Source organism: Anomaloglossus baeobatrachus, chromosome 7 (genome assembly GCF_048569485.1).
Source record: "Anomaloglossus baeobatrachus isolate aAnoBae1 chromosome 7, aAnoBae1.hap1, whole genome shotgun sequence".
Classification (NCBI taxonomy): domain Eukaryota; kingdom Metazoa; phylum Chordata; class Amphibia; order Anura; family Aromobatidae; genus Anomaloglossus; species Anomaloglossus baeobatrachus.
In genome coordinates this window covers 290739533-290761121 of record NC_134359.1, presented here as the reverse complement: position 1 = coordinate 290761121, position 21589 = coordinate 290739533, and the positions used below count along the sequence as shown (strand labels likewise).

Below are 21589 nucleotides of genomic sequence, written 5' to 3'. Positions count from 1 at the left end.
ACACACACACACACACACACACACACACACACGGAGACGAACACACACACAGGGAGACACACACAGAGAGGGATAGACAGACACACACACGGAGACAGAGAGAGGGAGACTGACATACAGACACAGGGAGACAGACACACAGAGAGAGAGATAGAGACACACGCACGGAGACAGACAGAGATGAACACACACACAAAGAGGGAGACAGGGACACACACACACACAGAGGGAGAGACACACACACTGAGACAGACACACAGAAAGGGAGACACACAGAGGGACACACACAGAGACACGCACGGAGACAGACACACACTGAGACAGAGAGACGAACACACACACAGAGGGAGACACACACACACGGAGACAGAGGGAGATGGACACACACACAGAAAGGGAGATAGAGAGACACACACACACGGAGACAGAGGGAGATGGACACACACACAGAAAGGGAGATAGAGAGACACACACACAGAGACACACGCACGGAGACAGAGAGAGGGAGACTGACACACACAAACAGGAAGAGGGAGACGGACGGACACACACTGAGACAGACGCACTCAGAGAGGGAGACAGACACAGAGGGAGACACACACACACACAGACACAGAGAGGGAGTGGGAGAGAGACACTATCTCAGGCAACACTAGGTACTACAGCTAGTATTATATATATCAAAGATGGCGCATATTGTGGAGCTATCAGCCATGCTGTAGGAAACTTTGGGTGGCTTCCTGCCTAACCCGCTGCGCTCCCACTGCCATTTTTAACAGAACAGTCATAGATCCCCGGGAGGGTTAAATGGCGCCCTGTTTGGGAAACACTCCCATGAACTAAAAACTGCCTGCAAGTTTTGAGTTACTTAAGCCGGGTTTTCTGATAAATACACAAATTGATCTGACAACATTTTGTTTTTATTTTAACATTTATTTGTGCCAAAATTTCTCATCTACTAAATGAAATATAAGGAATTAAAGGATTAAAAACATAGGCCCTGAGATTCGGAAAGTGCTTCAGTGGAAAGGTAGCCTGGTTTTTGCATAGCAACCAATCAGAGCTCACCAGTCATGTCTCCAGGGCAGCTTAGAAAATGAAAGCTGAACTCTCATTGGTTCTTACTGTAAACAAGGCTTCATTTCCTGTGTGGCAGTTTCTGTACATATCTATATAGTGAATGTTCCTGATCGGAATCTAAGATAGAAAAATAAGAAATATTCCATAAAAAAAGACTTCATTCATAATTACAGAGACGGGGCAAAATGTATTTAGCTTTTATATTGTAGATTAATTACATTTGTGATAGAGGATGAGTAGAAAGAGCTCAGAACCTGGCAGTGCCTTCCGCCATCCTTGCATTTGGCTTTCACGTGGAGTAATCTGATTGAATAGCAGTATTACTTTATGCACAATAGATGGCGGTATTGTCCCATTGCTTTCTCACAAATACATTCTGGGACTTTGTCGCGCAGTCAGATGTGCATAGATATAATGGCAGAGGTGCACGTGGATGATATTTAGAAACCAGTAATGCGGGAAAATTACTTTTAAAAGACTTTTGTCTTATTTCTCTCACAATATGGCTGCCATTATTAAAGACGGGCATCCAAGAACAGATGTCTCGTAGGCGCCAATTGTCGACAAGACATTTGCCCTGCCCATCGGATAGTTTCTCAGGAGTTTCTCTACTTTTTATGAAATCCCTGTTTTTTGCTAAAACTTAAATGGTGTCCACCAATTCTATTGTGTTGGATGTGTTCACTCTCCATAAGATCTCTTCTAATATAAAGGTCTTCAGATGATGCCAAACTGGGCCAGCTCATGTAGCTCCAAGTGACTGAATGCCTCCCAAGGACAAATCACGGTAATATCTGAAATAGAAACAAAATTAGCATGTAGCGGTTATATCTTATACGTACTAGATGGCGGAATTATATTGATTCTACCCAAATATAAAATGTAGATTGTAGAATTGTGGATTTTGTAATGTGGATTTTGACAATGACGTGAGCCCAGGGGAAATAAGAAGGGCAGATTCCAATAAGAATTAATCTAGATGCGCTCCTAAAATATAGCTTTCCCGGATAATACATCATAAGTGATTTTGGCACCAACACCAGAGGTGGATATATGTCTCTTTCCCCGTCTGTCTCCTTCCAGGTCTGTCTCTTTCCCTATCTGTCTTTCCCCGTCTCTCTGTCTCTTTCCCTGTCTGCCTGTCTCTCTTTCACAGGTCTGTCTCTTTCCCAGGTGTGTCTCTTTCCACGTCTGTCTGTGTCTCTGTCTCTCTTCTGCTGACTGTCTCTTTCCCTGTGTGCTTGTCTCTGTCTGTCTCTATCTCTGTGTCTCTTTCCCGTCTGTCTCTTTCCCTGTCTGCTTGTCTCTGTCTGTCTCTATCTCTGTGTCTCTTTCCCGTCTGTCTCTTTCCCTGTCTGCTTGTCTCTGTCTGTCTCTATCTCTGTGTCTCTTTCCCGTCTGTCTCTTTCCCTGTCTGTCTTTCCCTGTCTCTCTGTCTGTCTCTTTCCCTGTCTGCTTATCTGTCTGTCTCTTTCTCCGTCTGTCTCTCTGTCTGTCTCTTTGTTTGTCTACCCACAAATATCTTATTACCTCACACATAAGCTTGTTATACTATGAATGTCTTTCATTCCTATAGCAACCAATCAGAGCTGCTATTAATAACCAGTGGCTTTCAGCTCCATTGACTTTAGTGGAGGAAGATTTTTTGGAGAGTAACTGTAAAGCGCGGGGTTACATTTTCCCATCAAAACATTGTCTATGACATTCCCTGAGTCACATGAGACGTCTATGCAAAATTTCGTGATTGTAAATGCGATGGTGCAGCTTCCTTTAGTGGACATACAGTACATACATACATACACTCAGCTTTATATATAAATACTAGCTGTAGTACCCGGGCGTTGCCCGGGATAGTAACTGTCTATCTCCCAGTCGTTGTCTGTGTGTCGCTGTCTGTCTCTTTCCTTGTCTGTCTGTTTCTATCTCTCTGTATTTGCATCAGTCTATCTGTCTCAATCTCTGTATCTGTCTCTCTCTCTCTCTGTCTCTTTGCCCGTCTGTCTCTTTGCCCGTCTGTCTCTTGGGGCGTCTGTCTCTTGACAGGGCTGTCTCTTTCCCCGGCTGTCTCTCTATGTCTGTCTGTCTTTTTCTGTCTCTCTCTATCCGTCTATCCTTTCTTATACTAACAGTTTATTTTGTTCCTATAGCAACCACTGACCATTACTATTTATTGTCTACTAGAAGGTGGCCGGATTCTACGCATCGGGTATTCTAGAATTTACATATTGTGTAGTTCATGTATGATTTTTGTTATTTATATGTATGTATATATATATATATATATATATATATATATATATATATATATATATATATATATATATATATAGATGTTGTTGTGTGTAGTTACCAAGTGTTTGTGTAGGGCGCTGTACATGTTCTGGGTGTTGTCTGGGTGTGGCGGGGGGTGAGAGCGGTGTTGTTTGTGTGTTGCGTTGTTTGTGGAGCGCTGTGTGTCTGTAGCGTTGTGTGTGTGTGTTGCGCGGTTTGTCTGTGTGTGGTGTGTTTTGGGGGGAGGTATGTTTTGTGCAATGTGTGTGTTGTGCGGTATGTGCGTATATTGGTGTGTGCAGCGTTGTCTGTGTGTGGGTGTCTGTGTAGGGCAGTTGTTTGTGGTTCCCAGTGTGTGTGTGTGTGTGTGTGTGTGTGTGTGTGGTGTGTTGTGCAGTGCGCGCGCGCGTGTATGTGTGTGTTGGGGGAGGTGTGCACTCCCCATCGTGCTCCATCCCCTATGCTGCGCACCCCCCATCGTCCTACATCTCCCATCCTGCGCACTCCCAAACGTGCTCCATCCGCCACGCTGCGCACTCCCCATCGTGCTCCATCTCCCATGCTGCGCACTCCCAAACGTGCTCCATCCGCCATGCTGCGCACTCCCAAACGTGCTCCATCCGCCATGCTGCGCACTCCCAAACGTGCTCCATCCACCATGCTGCACACTCCCAAACGTGCTCCATCCGCCATACTCCGCACTCCCCATCGTGCTCCATCCCCCATGCAGCGCACTCCCCATCGTGCTCTATCCCCTATGCTGCGCACCCCCCATCGTGCTCCATCTCCCATGCTGCGCACTCCCAAACGTGCTCCATCCGCCATGCTGCGCACTCCCAAACGTGGTCCATCCGCCATGCTGCGCACTCCCAAACGTGCTCCATCCGCCATACTCCGCACTCCCCATCGTGCTGCATCCCCCATGCTGCGCACTCCCAAACGTGCTCCATCCGCCATGCTGCGCACTCCCAAACGTGCACCATATGCCATGCTGCGCACTCCCAAACGTGCTCCATCCGCCATGCTGCGCACTCCCCATCGTGCTCCATCCCCCATGCTGCGCACTCCCCATCGTGCTCCATCCCCCATGCTGCGCACTCCCCATCGTGCTCCATCTCCCATGCTGCGCACTCCCCATCGTGCTCCATCCGCCATGCTGCGCACTCCCAAACGTGCTCCATCCGCCATGCTGCGCACTCCCAAACGTGCTCCATCCGCCATACTCCGCACTCCCCATCGTGCTCCATCCCCCATGCAGCGCACTCCCCATCGTGCTCCATCCCCTATGCTGCGCACCCCCCATCGTGCTCCATCTCCCATGCTGCGCACTCCCAAACGTGGTCCATCGCCATGCTGCGCACTCCCAAACATGCTCCATCCGCCATACTCCGCACTCCCCATCGTGCTGCATCCCCCATGCTGCGCACTCCCAAACGTGCTCCATCCGCCAGGCTGCGCACTCCCAAACGTGCTCCATACGCCATGCTGCGCACTCCCAAACGTGCTCCATCCGCCATGCTGCGCACTCCCCATCGTGCTTCATCCCCCATGCTGCGCACTCCCAAACGTGCTCCATCCGCCATGCTGCGCACTCCCCATCGTGCTCCATCTCCCATGCTGCGCACTCCCAAACGTGCTCCATCCGCCATGCTGCGCACTCCCAAACGTGCTCCATCCGCCATGCTGCGCACTCCCAAACGTGCTCCATCCGCCATACTCCGCACTCCCCATCGTGCTCCATCCCCCATGCAGCGCACTCCCCATCGTGCTCCATCCCCTATGCTGCGCACCCCCCATCGTGCTCCATCTCCCATGCTGCGCACTCCCAAACGTGGTCCATCGCCATGCTGCGCACTCCCAAACATGCTCCATCCGCCATACTCCGCACTCCCCATCGTGCTGCATCTCCCATGCTGCGCACTCCCAAACGTGCTCCATCCGCCATGCTGCGCACTCCCAAACGTTCTCCATCCGCCATGCTGCGCACTCCCAAACGTTCTCCATCCGCCATGCTGCGCACTCCCAAACGTGTTCCATCCAAACGTGCTCCATCCGCCATGCTGCGCACTCCCAAACGTGCTCCATCCGCCATGCTGCGCACTCCCAAACGTGCTCCATCCGCCATGCTGCGCACTCCCAAACGTGCTCCATCCGCCATGCTGCGCCAGCATCAGCCTCTCTGCCCGCAGCATCAGCCTCTCTCCTCCCAGCATCAGCCTCTCTCCTCCCAGCATCAGCCTCTCTCCTCCCAGCATCAGCCTCTCTCCTCCCAGCATCAGCCTCTCTCCTCCCAGCATCAGCCTCTCTGTCCCCAGCATCAGCCTCTCTGTCCCCAGCATCAGCCTCTCTGTCCCCAGCATCAGCCTCTCTGTCCCCAGCATCAGCCTCTCTGTCCCCCGCATCAGCCTCTCTGTCCCCCGCATCAGCCTCTCTGTCCCCCGCATCAGCCTCTCTGTCCCCCGCATCAGCCTCTCTGTCCCCAGCATCAGCCTCTCTGTCCCCAGCATCAGCCTCTCTCATCCCAGCATCAGCCTCTCTCATCCCAGCATCAGCCTCTCTGTCCCCAGCATCAGCCTCTCCATCCCAGCCTTCCCCAGGATCAGCCTCTCTCCTCCCAGCCTCCTCCAGCACGACATGCTCCTCTGCTGACACTCACACACCCGATTGCATACACTCACACACACCCACACACCCCCGATCGCATACACTCACGCACACACACACTGACGATATTGCACATACGCGCTCATACTCACAACATCCGGAGATACCACATGCTTCTGGCCATGTGATCCTCCGACAGGTCCTGGAAGGTCACAACAGCACAGTATAGAGGCCGAGAAGCAAGCGATATCGCCGGATGCTGTGAGTGTGTGGATGCGATGTGATGTATGTGTGAGGTGTGTGTGAGAGTGAGTGTGAGCCGGTGTACACTGTTAACTATGATACACATCGCGTAACCAAGGGACCTTAGTTACCCGATGTGTATAATGGTTAACAGCGTTCACGGGCTCCGTGAAGATCCCAGCATCGCAAGGTTATGTCTGGCGCTGCTGGGATCGTGACGGGGCCGGTGTAGAAGCAAGCGATATCCCAGGATGTTGTGAGTGTGTGGATGTGATGTGTGAGGTGTGTGTGAGAGTGAGTGTGATCTGATGTGTGTGTACTCACCTGGGAGTCGGAGCTAAGTGTCAGTTGCGCAAGAGCGAGCGTGCATTGCATGAGGGGGGCGGGGCCTGCAGAGAGCCGGGACGAGAGGCCAATCCGTGTGGGGGGGGCGGGGCCATGGCGAGCCCAGCGGCCAATCAGCTTTGTGTCACCGTAAGGACACAATTTTGGAGCATGACAGACAGACAGACAGAATAAGGCAATTATATATATAGATAGCTCCCAGCTCCATTCAGTTTAATGGCTGCAGGATTTTTGTAGAGTAACTGGAAAGCGCGGGGTTAAATTTTCCCGCCCAAACATAGTCTATGACGTTCCCTGAGTCACATGGGGCGTCTGTGCAAAATTTCATGATTGTACATGCGACGGAGCGGATTCCTTTAGCGGACATACACACATACACTGAGCTTTATATATTAGATATACACAGTATATAATATATATTTTATTTTTTTTGAACATGTTGTTAATTATGTTTGGAGAAAGGAGATGTGATTTAAAGGGAACCTGTCAGGTCCTGTACACAGCCAGAATCAAGAGCAGTTCTCGGCGTATATTGCTAATCCATGCTTGGCAGTCTCAGCCTGTAGTAGCATAGATAAAGCGATCTTTAGAAAAAGTATTTCTAAAGATCCTTTATGATATGCAAATGATTGCAGGTGTGGCGCCCTGGACCAGCCAGGTCGTCACAAGTACTGCAACAACACACCCCACACCCTGAGATAGGCACACCAGTCACACAGAAATCCTTGTTGCCTCCCTCCAGGGGCTGATGTCCACACCAGGTGGGGTGGAGCCAGGCGGTTGGCCCCACCCACCGAGGAGTTCACAGTCCTGGAGGCGGGAAAGGAAGTCAGTGAAGTTAGGGAGAGTGAAGGAGAAGGAGGAAAGTAGCAGTTGAGGAGCGATCTGACCATGTCTGGGTACGTGGCCCGAGCACCAAGAGCAAGGTTGGCAGACGGTGGTGGCCGTCTGCAGGAGAGGCCAATTGACGCGGAACCGTAGGACCGGGGATGGGCGGTGGCCCGCCAGTACCGAACCGGGGAGCGAAGAGAAGCCAGCACAAACCGGCAGGGCTTCCGGATCCCGACCAGGCTTGGAGTCGCCGTTAAACCGGTCACATCCGTTAGTGACCGGAACCTCCGGGGTTTCCTAGCAGCAAAGACCCGACTGAAGGCAACCGTCCAAACCGAGAAAGGGAAATACAGCTACCGCCACAGCTAGAATTCCCAGGGCCAGAGCCTGCGGGCAAAAGGGGCTCCTCCGGCACCTATCCAAGCTGGGGAGCGGGTTACCGGTGGGAAGCCATCGGGACCGAAGATACACAACAGGGGCAGGGAAAGGCAGCCACCACCAACCTTCCGGGGGTAACCACAGCAGCCGGCTGCGGGACCCGTCCATCCAGCCGTTTGTTTTAACGGTGACTCTGTATACATTCTTGGCTGAGTGAGTACCACCATGCCATCTGGCACCGCGCTGCCCCCGCGACCCTGCACCTCGCCAACCCTGCCTCCCTGACTCCTCCCGGGCCCCGGGACCACCAACCCCACTACCAACGGAGGGGAGAGAACCATCTGGGCTGCTCCCTGTCATCGCTCCCAGGGTCCCCGTCCATCCAGAGTAGCGGTGGTGTCCCAACCTCACCACAAACCGTGGGTGGCGTCACGGACCAACTCCCCAAACCCAAACTACCCCCTTTCACTCACGGGCGAGGAGCACCGTTCGAGTCCCTGGATTTGGCCCACTGCTCGAGCCACCGAGCAGCAGCAGCAGCAGCAGTGCCGGACCCGAGCGTGGTGAGCGCAGCGCCCTCCCCGCCCGCGACACAGGGACTAGTCGCAAGGGTGTTACTTCCCTTGGCTAGTCGGCCCACATGGCATGGCCACAGGGATGTGCTTACATGCTAACATGCTAATGAATGCGCAGCATCAGTGGCATGGACGCGTTCACCTCTCTGCTGCCATCTGAGGCTCAGTGCGCATGATCAGAAGTCCTGGACTTTTTGTCAAGCATACCATGAAGGCGGATGTACTTATCCCGGCTCCAAACTGACCAGAAATCTGGGGATCTTGTAATCATGCACACTTAGCCTCGGGTGGCAGCAGAAAGGTGAGAGCGACCATGCCTCTGACGCTGCGCATGCATTAGCATGTTAGTATGCCCACAGGGGTGTGCTTACATGCTAAAGGGGCCGAGTAGCCAAGGAAACTAATGCCTTAGCGACTAGTCCCTGCGCTCATTAGCATATCATAAAGGATCTTTAGAAATACGTTTCTAAAGATCCCTTTATCTATGCTAGTGTATACAGGGACAGTTAGGCAGGGATTAGCAATATGCACCAAGAACTGATCGTGGTCCGGGGTCCATATTGGACCTGACAGGTTCCCTTTAAGCCTCATCGCACAAAGTAATTCATCCAAAAAATAAAATAAAATAGAAATATGTAAAAAAAATAATTGCCAACTTTAAATGTAATTGACAAATACATGAAATTTAAAAGGTAAGTAATTTATTATCATTTTTTCCCCTTAGTCCATTTTTTTTGGGTGACCTCGAACAACCCCATTAAAGCAGAATCTTTAGAAAAACAGGCTTAATTTTGTGCAGTAAAAGGTCGGGGCGCGTTTAATTATATTAATTAAGTAAATGAGGATTATTTTCTCCTTGTCATCGCGTCCCGTTGTCCCTAATCCTCACTTTCCTGTCAGCGGAGAGATCCCGGGGAGGGATAAGGATTATTTGTGATCAGAAATCCTCTAAGGATTGTGCATTTTGTCAGCAAAGAGGAAAACAATTATCACAACTGGAAGCTGCGCTGTGTAAGGTGGTGATCTATGTTACTTCTTGATTTATTGTAAAGGAAATGCAAAAATAATAATCTGCCTAAAAAATCAAGATATATTCTGTATTTCATAAGTTTGTATCTATAGGAATGATGACCATTATTTCCACTGTGCTCATGTATAAACCTTGTATAGCTCAACTCTAAGGTAACAATATATTGTATCATACCACTACAGCGTAGAAAGAAAAAATATATACTGTATACAGGAGCCGTTACCTGTGCCAAGTCCGTCCATGCCGGGAATATCGTCTCCAAACCTGAAGCCAAAATAAGAAAAATTGATAAAAATGTACAGAGAATAATATAATGGTGTTATAGTAGTTATATTCTTGTACATAGGGAGCAGTATTATAGTAGTTATATTCTTGTACATAGGGGCAGTATTATAGTAGTTATATTCTTGTATATAGGGGGCAGTATTATAGTAGTTATATTCTTGTACATAGGGGGCAGTATTATAGTAGTTATATTCTTGTACATAGAGGGTAGTATTATAGTAGTTATATTCTTGTACATAGGAGCAGTATTATAGTAGTTATATTCTTGTATATAGGGGGGCAGTATTATAGTAGTTATATTCTTGTACATAGGGGGGCAGTATTATAGTAGTGATATTCTTGTACATAGGGGGCAGTATTATAGTAGTTATATTCTTGTACATAGGAGCAGTATTATAGCAGTAATATTCTTGTACATAGGGGACAGTATTATAGTAGTTATATTCTTGTACATAGGGGCAGTATTATAGTAGGTATATTCTTGTACATAGGAGCAGTATTATAGCAGTTATATTCTTGCACATAGGAGCAGTATTATAGCAGTTATATTCTTGTATATAGGGCCAGTATTATAGCAGTAATATTCTTGTACATAGGGGACAGTATTATAGTAGTTGTATTCTTGTACATAGGGGCAGTTGTATAGTAGTTATATTCTTGTACATATGAGCAGTATTATAGTAGTTATATTCTTGTACATAGAGGGTAGTATTATAGTAGTTATATTCTTGTACATAGCAGCAGTATTATAGTAGTTATATTCTTGTACATAGGGGACAGTATTATAGTAGTTATATTCTTGTACATAGGGGCAGTATTATAGTAGTTATATTCTTGTACATAGAGGGTAGTATTATAGTAGTTATATTCTTGTACATAGAGGGCAGTATTATAGTAGTTATATTCTTGTACATAGCAGCAGTATTATATTAGTTATATTCTTGTACATAGGGGACAGTATTATAGTAGTTATATTCTTGTACATAGGGGCAGTATTATAGTAGTTATATTCTTGTACATAGGGGTCAGTATTATAGTAGTTATATTCTTGTACATAGAGGGTAGTATAGTAGTTATATTCTTGTACATAGAGGGTAGTATTATAGTAGTTATATTCTTGTACATAGCAGCAGTATTATAGTAGTTACATTCTTGTACATAGGGGGCAGTATTATAGTAGTTATATTCTTGTACATAGGGGGCAGTATTATAGTAGTTATATTCTTGTACATAAGGACAGTATTATAGTAGTTATATTCTTGTACATAGGGGGCAGTATTATAGTAGTTATATTCTTGTACATAGAGGGTAGTATAGTAGTTATATTCTTGTACATAGAGGGTAGTATTATAGTAGTTATATTCTTGTACATAGGGGGCAGTATTATAGTAGTTATATTCTTGTACATAGGGGGCAGTATTATAGTAGTTATATTCTTGTACATAGAGGGTAGTATTATAGTAGTTATATTCTTGCACATAGGAGCAGTATTATAGCAGTTATATTCTTGTATATAGGGCCAGTATTATAGCAGTAATATTCTTGTACATAGGGGACAGTATTATAGTAGTTATATTCTTGTACATAGGGGCAGTATTATAGTAGGTATATTCTTGTACATAGGAGCAGTATTATAGCAGTTATATTCTTGCACATAGGAGCAGTATTATAGCAGTTATATTCTTGTATATAGGGCCAGTATTATAGCAGTAATATTCTTGTACATAGGGGACAGTATTATAGTAGTTATATTCTTGTACATAGGGGCAGTTTTATAGTAGTTATATTCTTGTACATAGGGGCAGTATTATAGTAGTTATATTCTTGTACATAGCGGGCAGTATTATAGTAGTTATATTCTTGTACATAGGGGCAGTATTATAGTAGTTATATTCTTGTACATAGAGGGTAGTATTATAGTAGTTATATTCTTGTACATAGGGGGCAGTATTATAGTAGTTATATTCTTGTACATAGGGGGCAGTATTATAGTAGTTATATTCTTGTACATAGAGGGTAGTATTATAGTAGTTATATTCTTGTACATAGGGGGCAGTATTATAGTAGTTATATTCTTGTACATAGGGGGCAGTATTATAGTAGTTATATTCTTGTACATAGGGGCAGTATTATAGTAGTTATATTCTTGTACATAGGGGCAGTATTATAGTAGTTATATTCTTGTACATAGAGGGTAGTATTATAGTAGTTATATTCTTGTACATAGCAGCAGTATTATAGTAGTTATATTCTTGTACATAGGGGGCAGTATTATAGTAGTTATATTCTTGTACATAGAGGGTAGTATTATAGTAGTTATATTCTTGTACATAGGGGGCAGTATTATAGTAGTTATATTCTTGTACATAGGGGGCAGTATTATAGTAGTTATATTCTTGTACATAAGGACAGTATTATAGTAGTTATATTCTTGTACATAGGGGACAGTATTATAGTAGCTATATTCTTGTACATAGGGGCAGTATTATAGTAGTTATATTCTTGTACATAAGGGCAGTATTATAGTAGTTATATTCTTGTACATAGGGGCAGTTTTATAGTAGTTATATTCTTGTACATAGGGGCAGTATTATAGTAGTTATATTCTTGTACATAGCGGGCAGTATTATAGTAGTTATATTCTTGTACATAGGGGCAGTATTATAGTAGTTATATTCTTGTACATAGAGGGTAGTATTATAGTAGTTATATTCTTGTACATAGCAGCAGTATTATAGTAGTTATATTCTTGTACATAGGGGGCAGTATTATAGTAGTTATATTCTTGTACATAGAGGGTAGTATTATAGTAGTTATATTCTTGTACATAGGGGGCAGTATTATAGTAGTTATATTCTTGTACATAGGGGGCAGTATTATAGTAGTTATATTCTTGTACATAGGGGGCAGTATTATAGTAGTTATATTCTTGTACATAAGGACAGTATTATAGTAGTTATATTCTTGTACATAGGGGACAGTATTATAGTAGCTATATTCTTGTACATAGGGGCAGTATTATAGTAGTTATATTCTTGTACATAAGGGCAGTATTATAGTAGTTATATTCTTGTACATAGGGGCAGTTTTATAGTAGTTATATTCTTGTACATAGGGGCAGTATTATAGTAGTTATATTCTTGTACATAGCGGGCAGTATTATAGTAGTTATATTCTTGTACATAGGGGCAGTATTATAGTAGTTATATTCTTGTACATAGAGGGTAGTATTATAGTAGTTATATTCTTGTACATAGAGGCAGTATTATAGTAGTTATATTCTTGTACATAAGGACAGTATTATAGTAGTTATATTCTTGTACATAGGGGGCAGTATTATAGTAGTTATATTCTTGTACATAGGGGGCAGTATTATAGTAGTTATATTCTTGTACATAAGGACAGTATTATAGTAGTTATATTCTTGTACATAGGGGACAGTATTATAGTAGCTATATTCTTGTACATAGGGGCAGTATTATAGTAGTTATATTCTTGTACATAAGGGCAGTATTATAGTAGTTATATTCTTGTACATAGGGGCAGTATTATAGTAGTTATATTCTTGTACATAGGGGCAGTATTATAGTAGTTATATTCTTGTACATAAGGGCAGTATTATAGTAGTTATATTCTTGTACATAGGGGACAGTATTATAGTAGGTATATTCTTGTACATACGGGCAGTATTATAGTAGCTATATTCTTGTACATAGGGGCAGTATTATAGTAGTTACTGTATATTCTTGTACATAGGTGGCAGTATTATAGTAGTTATATTCTTGTACATAGGGGCAGTATTATAGTAGTTATATTCTTGTACATAGGGGGCCATAATATTGTGCTCTATTAAATAGTTTACAATCGTGTATTAGCTAAGTGGGTGAAGTGACGATATTCATCAGTAAGTCGCTCATGTTATTACCCTAGAACGCCCTTTCTTGGTGGTTTGCTTTTGAAGTTTCTTGCCTCCCTTTGCTTAAATTTTGGCGCTTTCCTGGGTGTGGGTCCTAATGTTGCTGGAGGCACTGGATTATTTGCTAATGGAGCCAATGTTTTTGTCTCAGTTGCTGCTGGTGCGGCTTCTTCTGCTCTTTCAGATTCGTCCTCTTCCTCGTCTCCATCTTCCGGATTCTTGCCTCCGCCGTCTTCGGTCACCTCTTCTTCTTTGTGCCCGGCACTCGTCCCCTCGTTGTCCTTTTCTGGTTCTTCTGCTTTAGATCCATCTGCAATGTTGTTTTGCTCCGCAGACTCCCTCCTTTTCTCCTGAGGCTCTTGGTCATTGTCTTGTGTGACCCGTATGGAGATCTGGGCCTGCGGTTCTGCAGGTTCTGTCGCTATTACTGGGGTGGATGTTTTAATCCTGTAAAGGGATAAAAAATCTCTATAAATATTAATGTCCTTCAAAACCCAATTAATCTATATATTCCACCACCACTGGGCTGTGACAACAGTACCATCTCGGTTGTCATTTTGGCCCGGCCTAAATGCTGGCTCAATCGCCTTCTGGGCCTATTGGGTTGACAGACAATAACTTTAGATACCAGATGTTGGATGGGGACCCCCTAAATTTACATTTGAGCAGGAATTGGTAGATACTTATCGATGTTTCCTCTTGAAGGGCTCGTGCTTCTTAAATCTACCCCCTCCGGAGTCGTCATCCAGCTGCATCTACGATAGTAGAAATAAAACCGTCAGTCGTAGTATTCTGATCATATAATCCATATTTATCAATGGTCACATCCATCTATTTCTAGGGACGGTCAAAAGGGCAAATCTCCCAAGTACCCCACCATTATACCCCATCCCAGCATTATTTGGTTGTTATGGACTTTGTGCCGCTACTTGGTATTGAAAAACTGCTATATGGTTGTTTGATATTTTACTTTAAAAGATGCTTTTTTTTCACTATATGGTGGTATTATACAGGCACCATATGGCTGTAATATGTGTTTATTGTAGGTCACAATATTTGTTGCCCACGGACATTTTTGACCATTGTCACTACCTAAGCCCCTTCCACCAGTTTAGAATTGTTCCCCTTTTCCCCCAATCACATATACCGTAAATACTAATATAATTACCGTATATGTTGCTCTTTGACTTTCGCAAAAAACTCAGCTTTTTGCTGAAATCTGACAAAATTACGTATACATTTTTTAACTATAATATATATATATATATATATATATATATATATATATATATATATATATACACACACACACATACACATACACACACAGCAAAGGTTTGGACACACCTTCTTATTCTTTATTTTCATGACACTGAAAATTGTAGCTTCACATTGAAGGCATCAAAACTATGAATTAACACATGTGGAATGAAATACTTAACAAACAAGTGTAAAACAACTGAAAATTTGTCTTATATTCTAGGTTCTTCACAGTCGCCACCTTTTGCTTTGATTACTGCTTTGCACACTCTTGGCATTCTCTTGATGAGCTTCAAGAGGTAGTCACCGGAAATGGTTTTCACTTCACAGGTGCGCCCTGTCAGGTTTAATAAGTGGGATTTCTTGCCTTAAAAATGGGGTTGGGGCCATCAGTTGTGTTGTGCAGAAGGCTGGTGGATACACAGCTGATCGTCCTACTGAATAGACTGAATACAAATTCTAAGTAAAGAAAAACGAATGGCCATCAGTACTTTAAGAAATGAAGGTCAGTCAGTCCTAAAAATTGGGAAAACTTTGAAAGTGTCCTCAAGTGCAGTGGCAAAAAGCATCAAACGCTACAAAGAAAATGGCTCACATGAAGACCGCCCCAGGAAAGGAAGACCAAGAGTCATCTCTGCTGCGGAGGATAAGTTTATCCGAGTCACCAGCCTCAGAAATCGCAGGTTACCAGCAGCTCAGATTAGAGGCCAGGTCAATGCCACACAGAGTTCTAGCAGCAGACACATCTCTAGAACAACTGTTAAGAGGAGGCTTTGTGCCTGCAGCAGGCCTTCATGGTAAAATAGCTGCTAGGAAACCACTGCTAAGGACAGGCAACAAGCAGAAGAGACTTGTTTGGGCTAAAGAACACAAGGAATGGATGACCAGTGGAAATCTGCTTTGGTCTGATGAGTCCAAATTTGAGATCTTTGGATCCAACCACCGTGTCTTTGTGCGACGCAGAAAGGGTGAATGGATAGACTCTACATGGCTGGTTCCCACCGTGAAGCATGGAGGAGGAGGTGTGATGGTGTGGGGGGGCTTTGCTGGTGACACTACTGGGGATTTATTCAAAATTGAAGGCATACAGAACCAGCATGGCTACCACAGCATCTTGCAGCGGCATGCTATTCCATCCGGTTTGCGTTTAGTTGGACCATCATTTATTTTTCAACAGGACAATGACCCCAAACACACCTCCAGGCTGTGTAAGGGCTAATTGACTAAGAAGGAGAGTGATGGGGTGCTACGCCAGATGACCTGGCCTCCACAGTCACCAGACCTGAACCCAATCCAGATGGTTTGGGGTGAGCTGGACCGCAGAGTGAAGGCAAAAGGGCCAACAAGTGCTAAGCATCTCTGGGAACTCCTTCAAGACTGTTGGAAAACCATTTCCGGTGACTACGTCTTGAAGCTCATCAAGAGAATGCCAAGAGTGTGCAAAGCAGTAATCAAAGCAAAAGGCGGCTACTTGGAAGAACCTAGAACACAAGACATATTTTCAGTTGTTTCACACTTTTTTGTTAAGTATTTCATTCCACATGTGTTAATTCATAGTTTTGATGCCTTCAATGTGAATCTACAATTTTCAGAGTCATGAAAATAAAGAAAACTATTTGAATGAGGTGTGTCCAAACTTTTGGTCTGTACTGTATATATTTTTACTTATTTTAAAATAATTGTTTATTAACAGTATCCATAGCCCTAGCCCTAAACCTAGTCCAATCCCTAATTCTAACTTTAGCTCTATAACTAATCCTATACTATCCTTAATTTTAATCCTAGCCGTAACCCTATTCCTATCCCTAGCACTAACCTTAATCTTAGACCTAATCTTTGTATTTTCCCTAAATCTAGTCCTATTAATCCGAGCCCTAATCCCAGTATCATCCCTAGCCCTAACCCTAAAATTAGCCGTAGCCTTAATCTTAGCCCTAACTCTATTGCTTTCTCTAGCCCTAACCTTAATCATAGCCCTAACTTTTGTACTATCCCTAAATCTAGCTTTATTAATCCTAGCCATAACTCTAGTCTTGGCCCTAGCCCTTAAATTAGGCCTAATTTTAATCCTGGCCCAAACCATATTCCTATCCCTAGCACTAACCTAAATCCTAGGCCTAACCTTTGTACTATTCCTAAATCTATCCTGAACTATTAATCCTAGCCATAACACTAGTCCTGTCTCTAGCCTTAATCCTAAAATTAGGCCCAATCTTAATCCTAGCCTTTTCCCGATTCCTAACCCTAGCACTAACCTTAATCTTAGCCATAACTTTTGTATTATCCCTAAATCTAGCCTATTAATCCTAGCCCTCACCCTAGTTCTGTTGCTAGCCGTAACCCTAAAATGAGCCCTAACCCTATTCTTAACCCAATTCCTAACCCTAACCTTAATCTTAGCCTTAACCTTTGTACTATCCCTAAGTCTTGCCGTAACTATTAATCCTAGCCCTAACTCTAATATTAGCCCTAATCTTAATCCTAGCTCTAACCCTATTCCTATCCCAAGTACTAACCTAAATCTTAGCCCTAACCTTTGTACTATCCTTAAATTTAGCCCTGTCTATTAATCCTAGACCTAACACTAAAATTAGGCCTATCCTTAATCCTTGCTCTAACTCCATTGTTATTCCTAGAATTTACCTTAATCTTAGCCCTAACCTATGTACTATCTTTAAATCTAACCCTAACAGTTAATCCTAGCACTAACCCTGGCCCTAACCCTAAAATTAGCCCTAACCTTAATCATAGCTCTAACCTTATACCTTTCCCTAGCACTAACCTTAATCCTAGCCCTAATTTTTCTACTATCTTTAAATCCAGCCCTAACTATTAATCCTAGCCCTAACCCTAGTACTATCCCTATCCCTAAAATTAGGCCTAACCTTAATACGAACCCTAACCCTATTCCTATCCCTAGTACTAACCTTAATCCTAGCCCTAACCTTTGTACTATCCCTAAATATAGCCCTATTAATCCTAGCACTAACTCTAGTCCTGTCACTAGCCATAACCCTAAAATTAGACCTAACCCTAATATTAGGCCTAACCTTAATCCTAGTTCTAACCCTATCCTATCCCTAGAACTAACCTTAATCTTAGCCCTAACCGTAATACTATCCCTAAAATCAGCCCTAACCTTATTCCTAAGCCTAGAACTAACCTTAATTTTAACCCTAACCCTAGTACTATCCCTAGCTGTAACCCTAAGCCCTAGCCTTAATCCTAGCCCTTACCTTTGTACTATTCCTAAATCTATCCCTATTATTTCTTGACAGCATCGATCATTTGATAGTGGGGTCATGGAGGGGGGGGGAGTTTTGCCTCCATAGACGTTACCACATTTTGTAACCGCCCGTGCGACAACTCTGAAACTATGCCCTTGACTGTATGGTGCAGGACATAGACAGAAAAGGGATCCTGTGCAAAAACAATATATGGTCCCATTGCAGAGGTTTCTTGATGCTTTGGAGGTAGAAATAGCCTCTGACCTCTTGGACCTCTGGTACGGTGCTATTATATGGGCACTGTTAGGTAGTACTATTTAGATACAGTATGACAGCAGCAGCATGGTGATCATGAAAGGGGAGAACTAGACATTCCCTTTATATTTACATCATCATGGCCTCATCTTTGCTTTATCCCACATGTTTTTTGATCCTCTCCTGGACATTTTGGCCATGGGCGGCTTCATGGACGGGCGGAGTATATGCACTCGTAATCAGATTACGCTCCCGGCCATTCTGTAAATGCACAGTTGCACTCTTCTGGAATAATCCACTTTTATCACAGCTGCGGATGGAAGTTGGCGGCTCTGGAGGACCCGGAGATGACCTCTGTCGGGGCGTTTGGATGTGAGGGGTCTGTGCACGTGTTCTCCAGGTATTTACCCAAATTGGAGAACCCTCTTTTAGGGCCAATTCCATGTAAAATGTGCAAGGTCATATGGAGCCCCCCGATTATGTAGATGATAAACCCTGACGTCCCTGTTGTGAAACCCATCATTCGAGGGAGCAGGTGAAGGGTATTAGCGTTTTTAAAGGGCTCATCCCATCAGATCCGAACCAGTTAAGCCTGAGGTCTCGCACAGGCCAGCGATGACGTATGGCGGTATTTTCCTTTATTGAAAGATAATCCTAATAAGCAGCTCCTGTCCATAAGTTATAATTATACGAGTTACGGCCATTGCAGAAGCCGTTTCTATGACCCTCCACTCGGGGTTATAGATCTGCGACCTACGGTGAGATTCTCCCTGTGTCATCCATCACTCCAGCATCCATATACAGTATAATGTCGCCATGACGATCCTCCATCATTACCCAATGTTACCAAATCACTATGGCACCAACAATCAACAATTTTTCAAATACAGTATGATTAGCACGGTGGCTCAGTGGTTAGCACTGCAGTCTTGTGGTGGCTCAGTGGTTAGCACTGCAGTCTTGTGGCGGCTCAGTGGTTAGCACTGCAGTCTTGCAGCACTGGGGGTCCTCGGTTTAAATCCCACCAAGGACACCATCTGCAAGGAGTTTGTATGTTCTCCCCGTGTTTGCGTGGGTTTCCTCCGGGTACTCCAGTTTCCTCCCACAATTCAAAATTCTACTGATAGGGACTCTAGATTGTGAGCCCCAATGGGGACAGTGTTCCTGATATATGTAAAGCGCTGTGAAATTAATAGCACTATATAAATGAATAAATTATTATTATTGTTTATGTTAAAAATAGCGACTTCTCTATGATTACATAAGTGTCTAGTTGTTTTGTTATAGATGAGAAGCTGCAGGTCTGTGCTCTGCTCCCTCTGCCCCGGTCCACTGAACTCTCTTGTGCTCCACGTTGGGCTTTGCAACTAGCCCGGTGTGCTCCCATGTAATGAACGTCCTTCCAAGACACACACACGTTTTGGTATTAAGACTTCACTGTTCCTAGGTCTTTTATTTTGTCTATGCACAACTACCTTCCTGCCTGCGGTTTCCAGTATCGCACACCCTACCTGTGGTCACCAGGACGTCCTGTCTGCAGCTTCCAGTTGCACAGCTCTCTTCCTACCTACCTACCTACCTGCGGTTACCAGGCCATATCCTGGCTGCCTGTGGCTTCCCAATCCAGAGCTACCTTCCTTCCTGCCTGCGGTTTCCAGTATCGCACAGCCTGCCTGCGGTCAACAGGTTCTCCTGTCTGCAGCTTTCAGTTACACAGCTACCTACTTTCCTGCGGTCATCAGTACAACTCCTGGCTCTCTGTGACTTTCAGATCTACAGCTATCTACTTGCCTGCGGCTTCCAGTATTGCACAACCTATCTGGGGTCACCAGGACATCCTGTCTACAGCTTCCAGTTCCACAACTACCTACCTGCCTGCTGTTTCCAGAATCGCACAACCTGCCTGAAGTCACCAGGACATCTCCTGCCTGTCTATGATGACTTCCAGATCCACAGCTACCTACCTACCTGTGGTTTCCAAGATTGCACAACCTGCCTGCGATCATCAGGACGTCCTGTCTGTAGCTCTCAGTTACACAGATACCTACCTGCCTTTGGTCATCTGTACATCTTTTGACTATCTGTGGCTTTCTGATCCACTGCTAACTACTTGCCTGCAGTTTCCAGTATTGCACAACCTGCCTGCGGTCACCAGGAAGTTATGGCTTGAGATTCCTGATCCATAGCTACCTACTTGCCTGCAGTTAACAGTACAAATCCTGGCTATATCTGTGGCTTCCTGATCCATAGCTAACTACCTGCCTGCGGCTTCCAGTATCGCACAACCTGCCTGCGGTCACTAAACAAGTCCTTTTTGTAGCTTTCAGTTGCACAGCTACCACCTGCCTGCAGTCCCCGGGACGGCTCTAGGCTGTCAGCTTTCAGTTTCACAGCAATATACCTGCTTGTGGTCTCTAGAACGTCTTCTGGCTGTCTGCATCTTCCAGATCCACAGCTACCTCCCTGCCTCCGGTTTTCAGTATTGCACAACCTGCCTGCGCTCACCAGGACGTCCTGTCTGCAGCTTCCAGTTGCACAGCTACAGTACCTGCCTGCCTGTGGTCTCCAGGTTGTCTCCTGGCTGTCTGCGGCTTCCAGTGTCACAGCTACCTACTTGCCTGCGGTTTCCAGTAGTGCGCAACCTATCTGGGGTCACCATTATGTCCTGTCTGCAGCTTCCAGTTGCACAGCTGCCTACCTGCCTGTGGTCTCTAGGACATCTCCTGGCTGTCTGCGGCTTCCTGTTCCACAGCTACCTACCTGCCTGTAGTTTACGGTATCGCAACCACCTGTCTGTTGTCCTCAGGATGCCTTCTGCCTGCTGTTTCCAGTATCTCCAGTCCCTTTGCTCTCTGTTCCCTGCGTTCTTCACCCATCTGCTGCCCTGACGCCCATGACCTGAGTGCCCACCCGGACCTTGAGTTTAGAGGATCCACCTCACTTAGTGAGAGTCTCAGCAGTATAACACCATATCTGTACACCGGCGCGATATATGTTATATATTCGGATTCAAATCTATATTACGCCTTGCATTTTAGTCTACGACTCTTACAGAAATTGCCCCCCCCCCCTTAAATATTAAACATGAGCTAACAAATAGTTAAAAAAAAATTGGGTTAATTCAGCTTGAGGAAAAAAAGCCGCCTTAGAGGTAATCTTATTAATCTTATGACAATGTATAAATACAGAGTATAGAACATAAAGACTACAGATGAGGAAGGATATTCAAAGAGTGTCTAAAATTTGCAAATCAATTAGTTAATAATTCGAATTCTCTGCATTAATTACA

The 21589-nt window shown here is 44.7% G+C and overlaps 1 protein-coding gene across 1 annotated transcript; it reads right to left on the bottom strand.

Annotated features, from left to right (window-relative positions):
* Positions 1-1004: 1004 nt before the first annotated feature.
* LOC142246745 (uncharacterized) lies at positions 1005-16708 on the bottom strand. Its single transcript, XM_075319794.1, has 4 exons — positions 16635-16708; positions 13568-14005; positions 9581-9621; positions 1005-1874 (listed from the first exon to the last, which is right to left on the bottom strand). Exons 1-4 carry the CDS (start codon positions 16706-16708, stop codon positions 1798-1800), a joined length of 630 nt encoding a protein of 209 aa, XP_075175909.1. The 3' UTR covers positions 1005-1797.
* Positions 16709-21589: the final 4881 nt, after the last annotated feature.

Excerpts from the sequence above, each read along its gene's own strand:
- LOC142246745 (XM_075319794.1), bottom strand. The coding sequence starts at position 16,708 with ATGATACTGGGATTAGGGCTCGGATTAATAGGACTAGATTTAGGGAAA. Across the intron at positions 14,006-16,634 it reads AGATTAGGTCTAAGATTAAG|GATTAAAACATCCACCCCAG; the intron begins GTTAGTGCTAGG and ends ATCCCTTTACAG. Across the intron at positions 1,875-9,580 it reads CATGGACGGACTTGGCACAG|ATATTACCGTGATTTGTCCT; the intron begins GTAACGGCTCCT and ends TTTCTATTTCAG.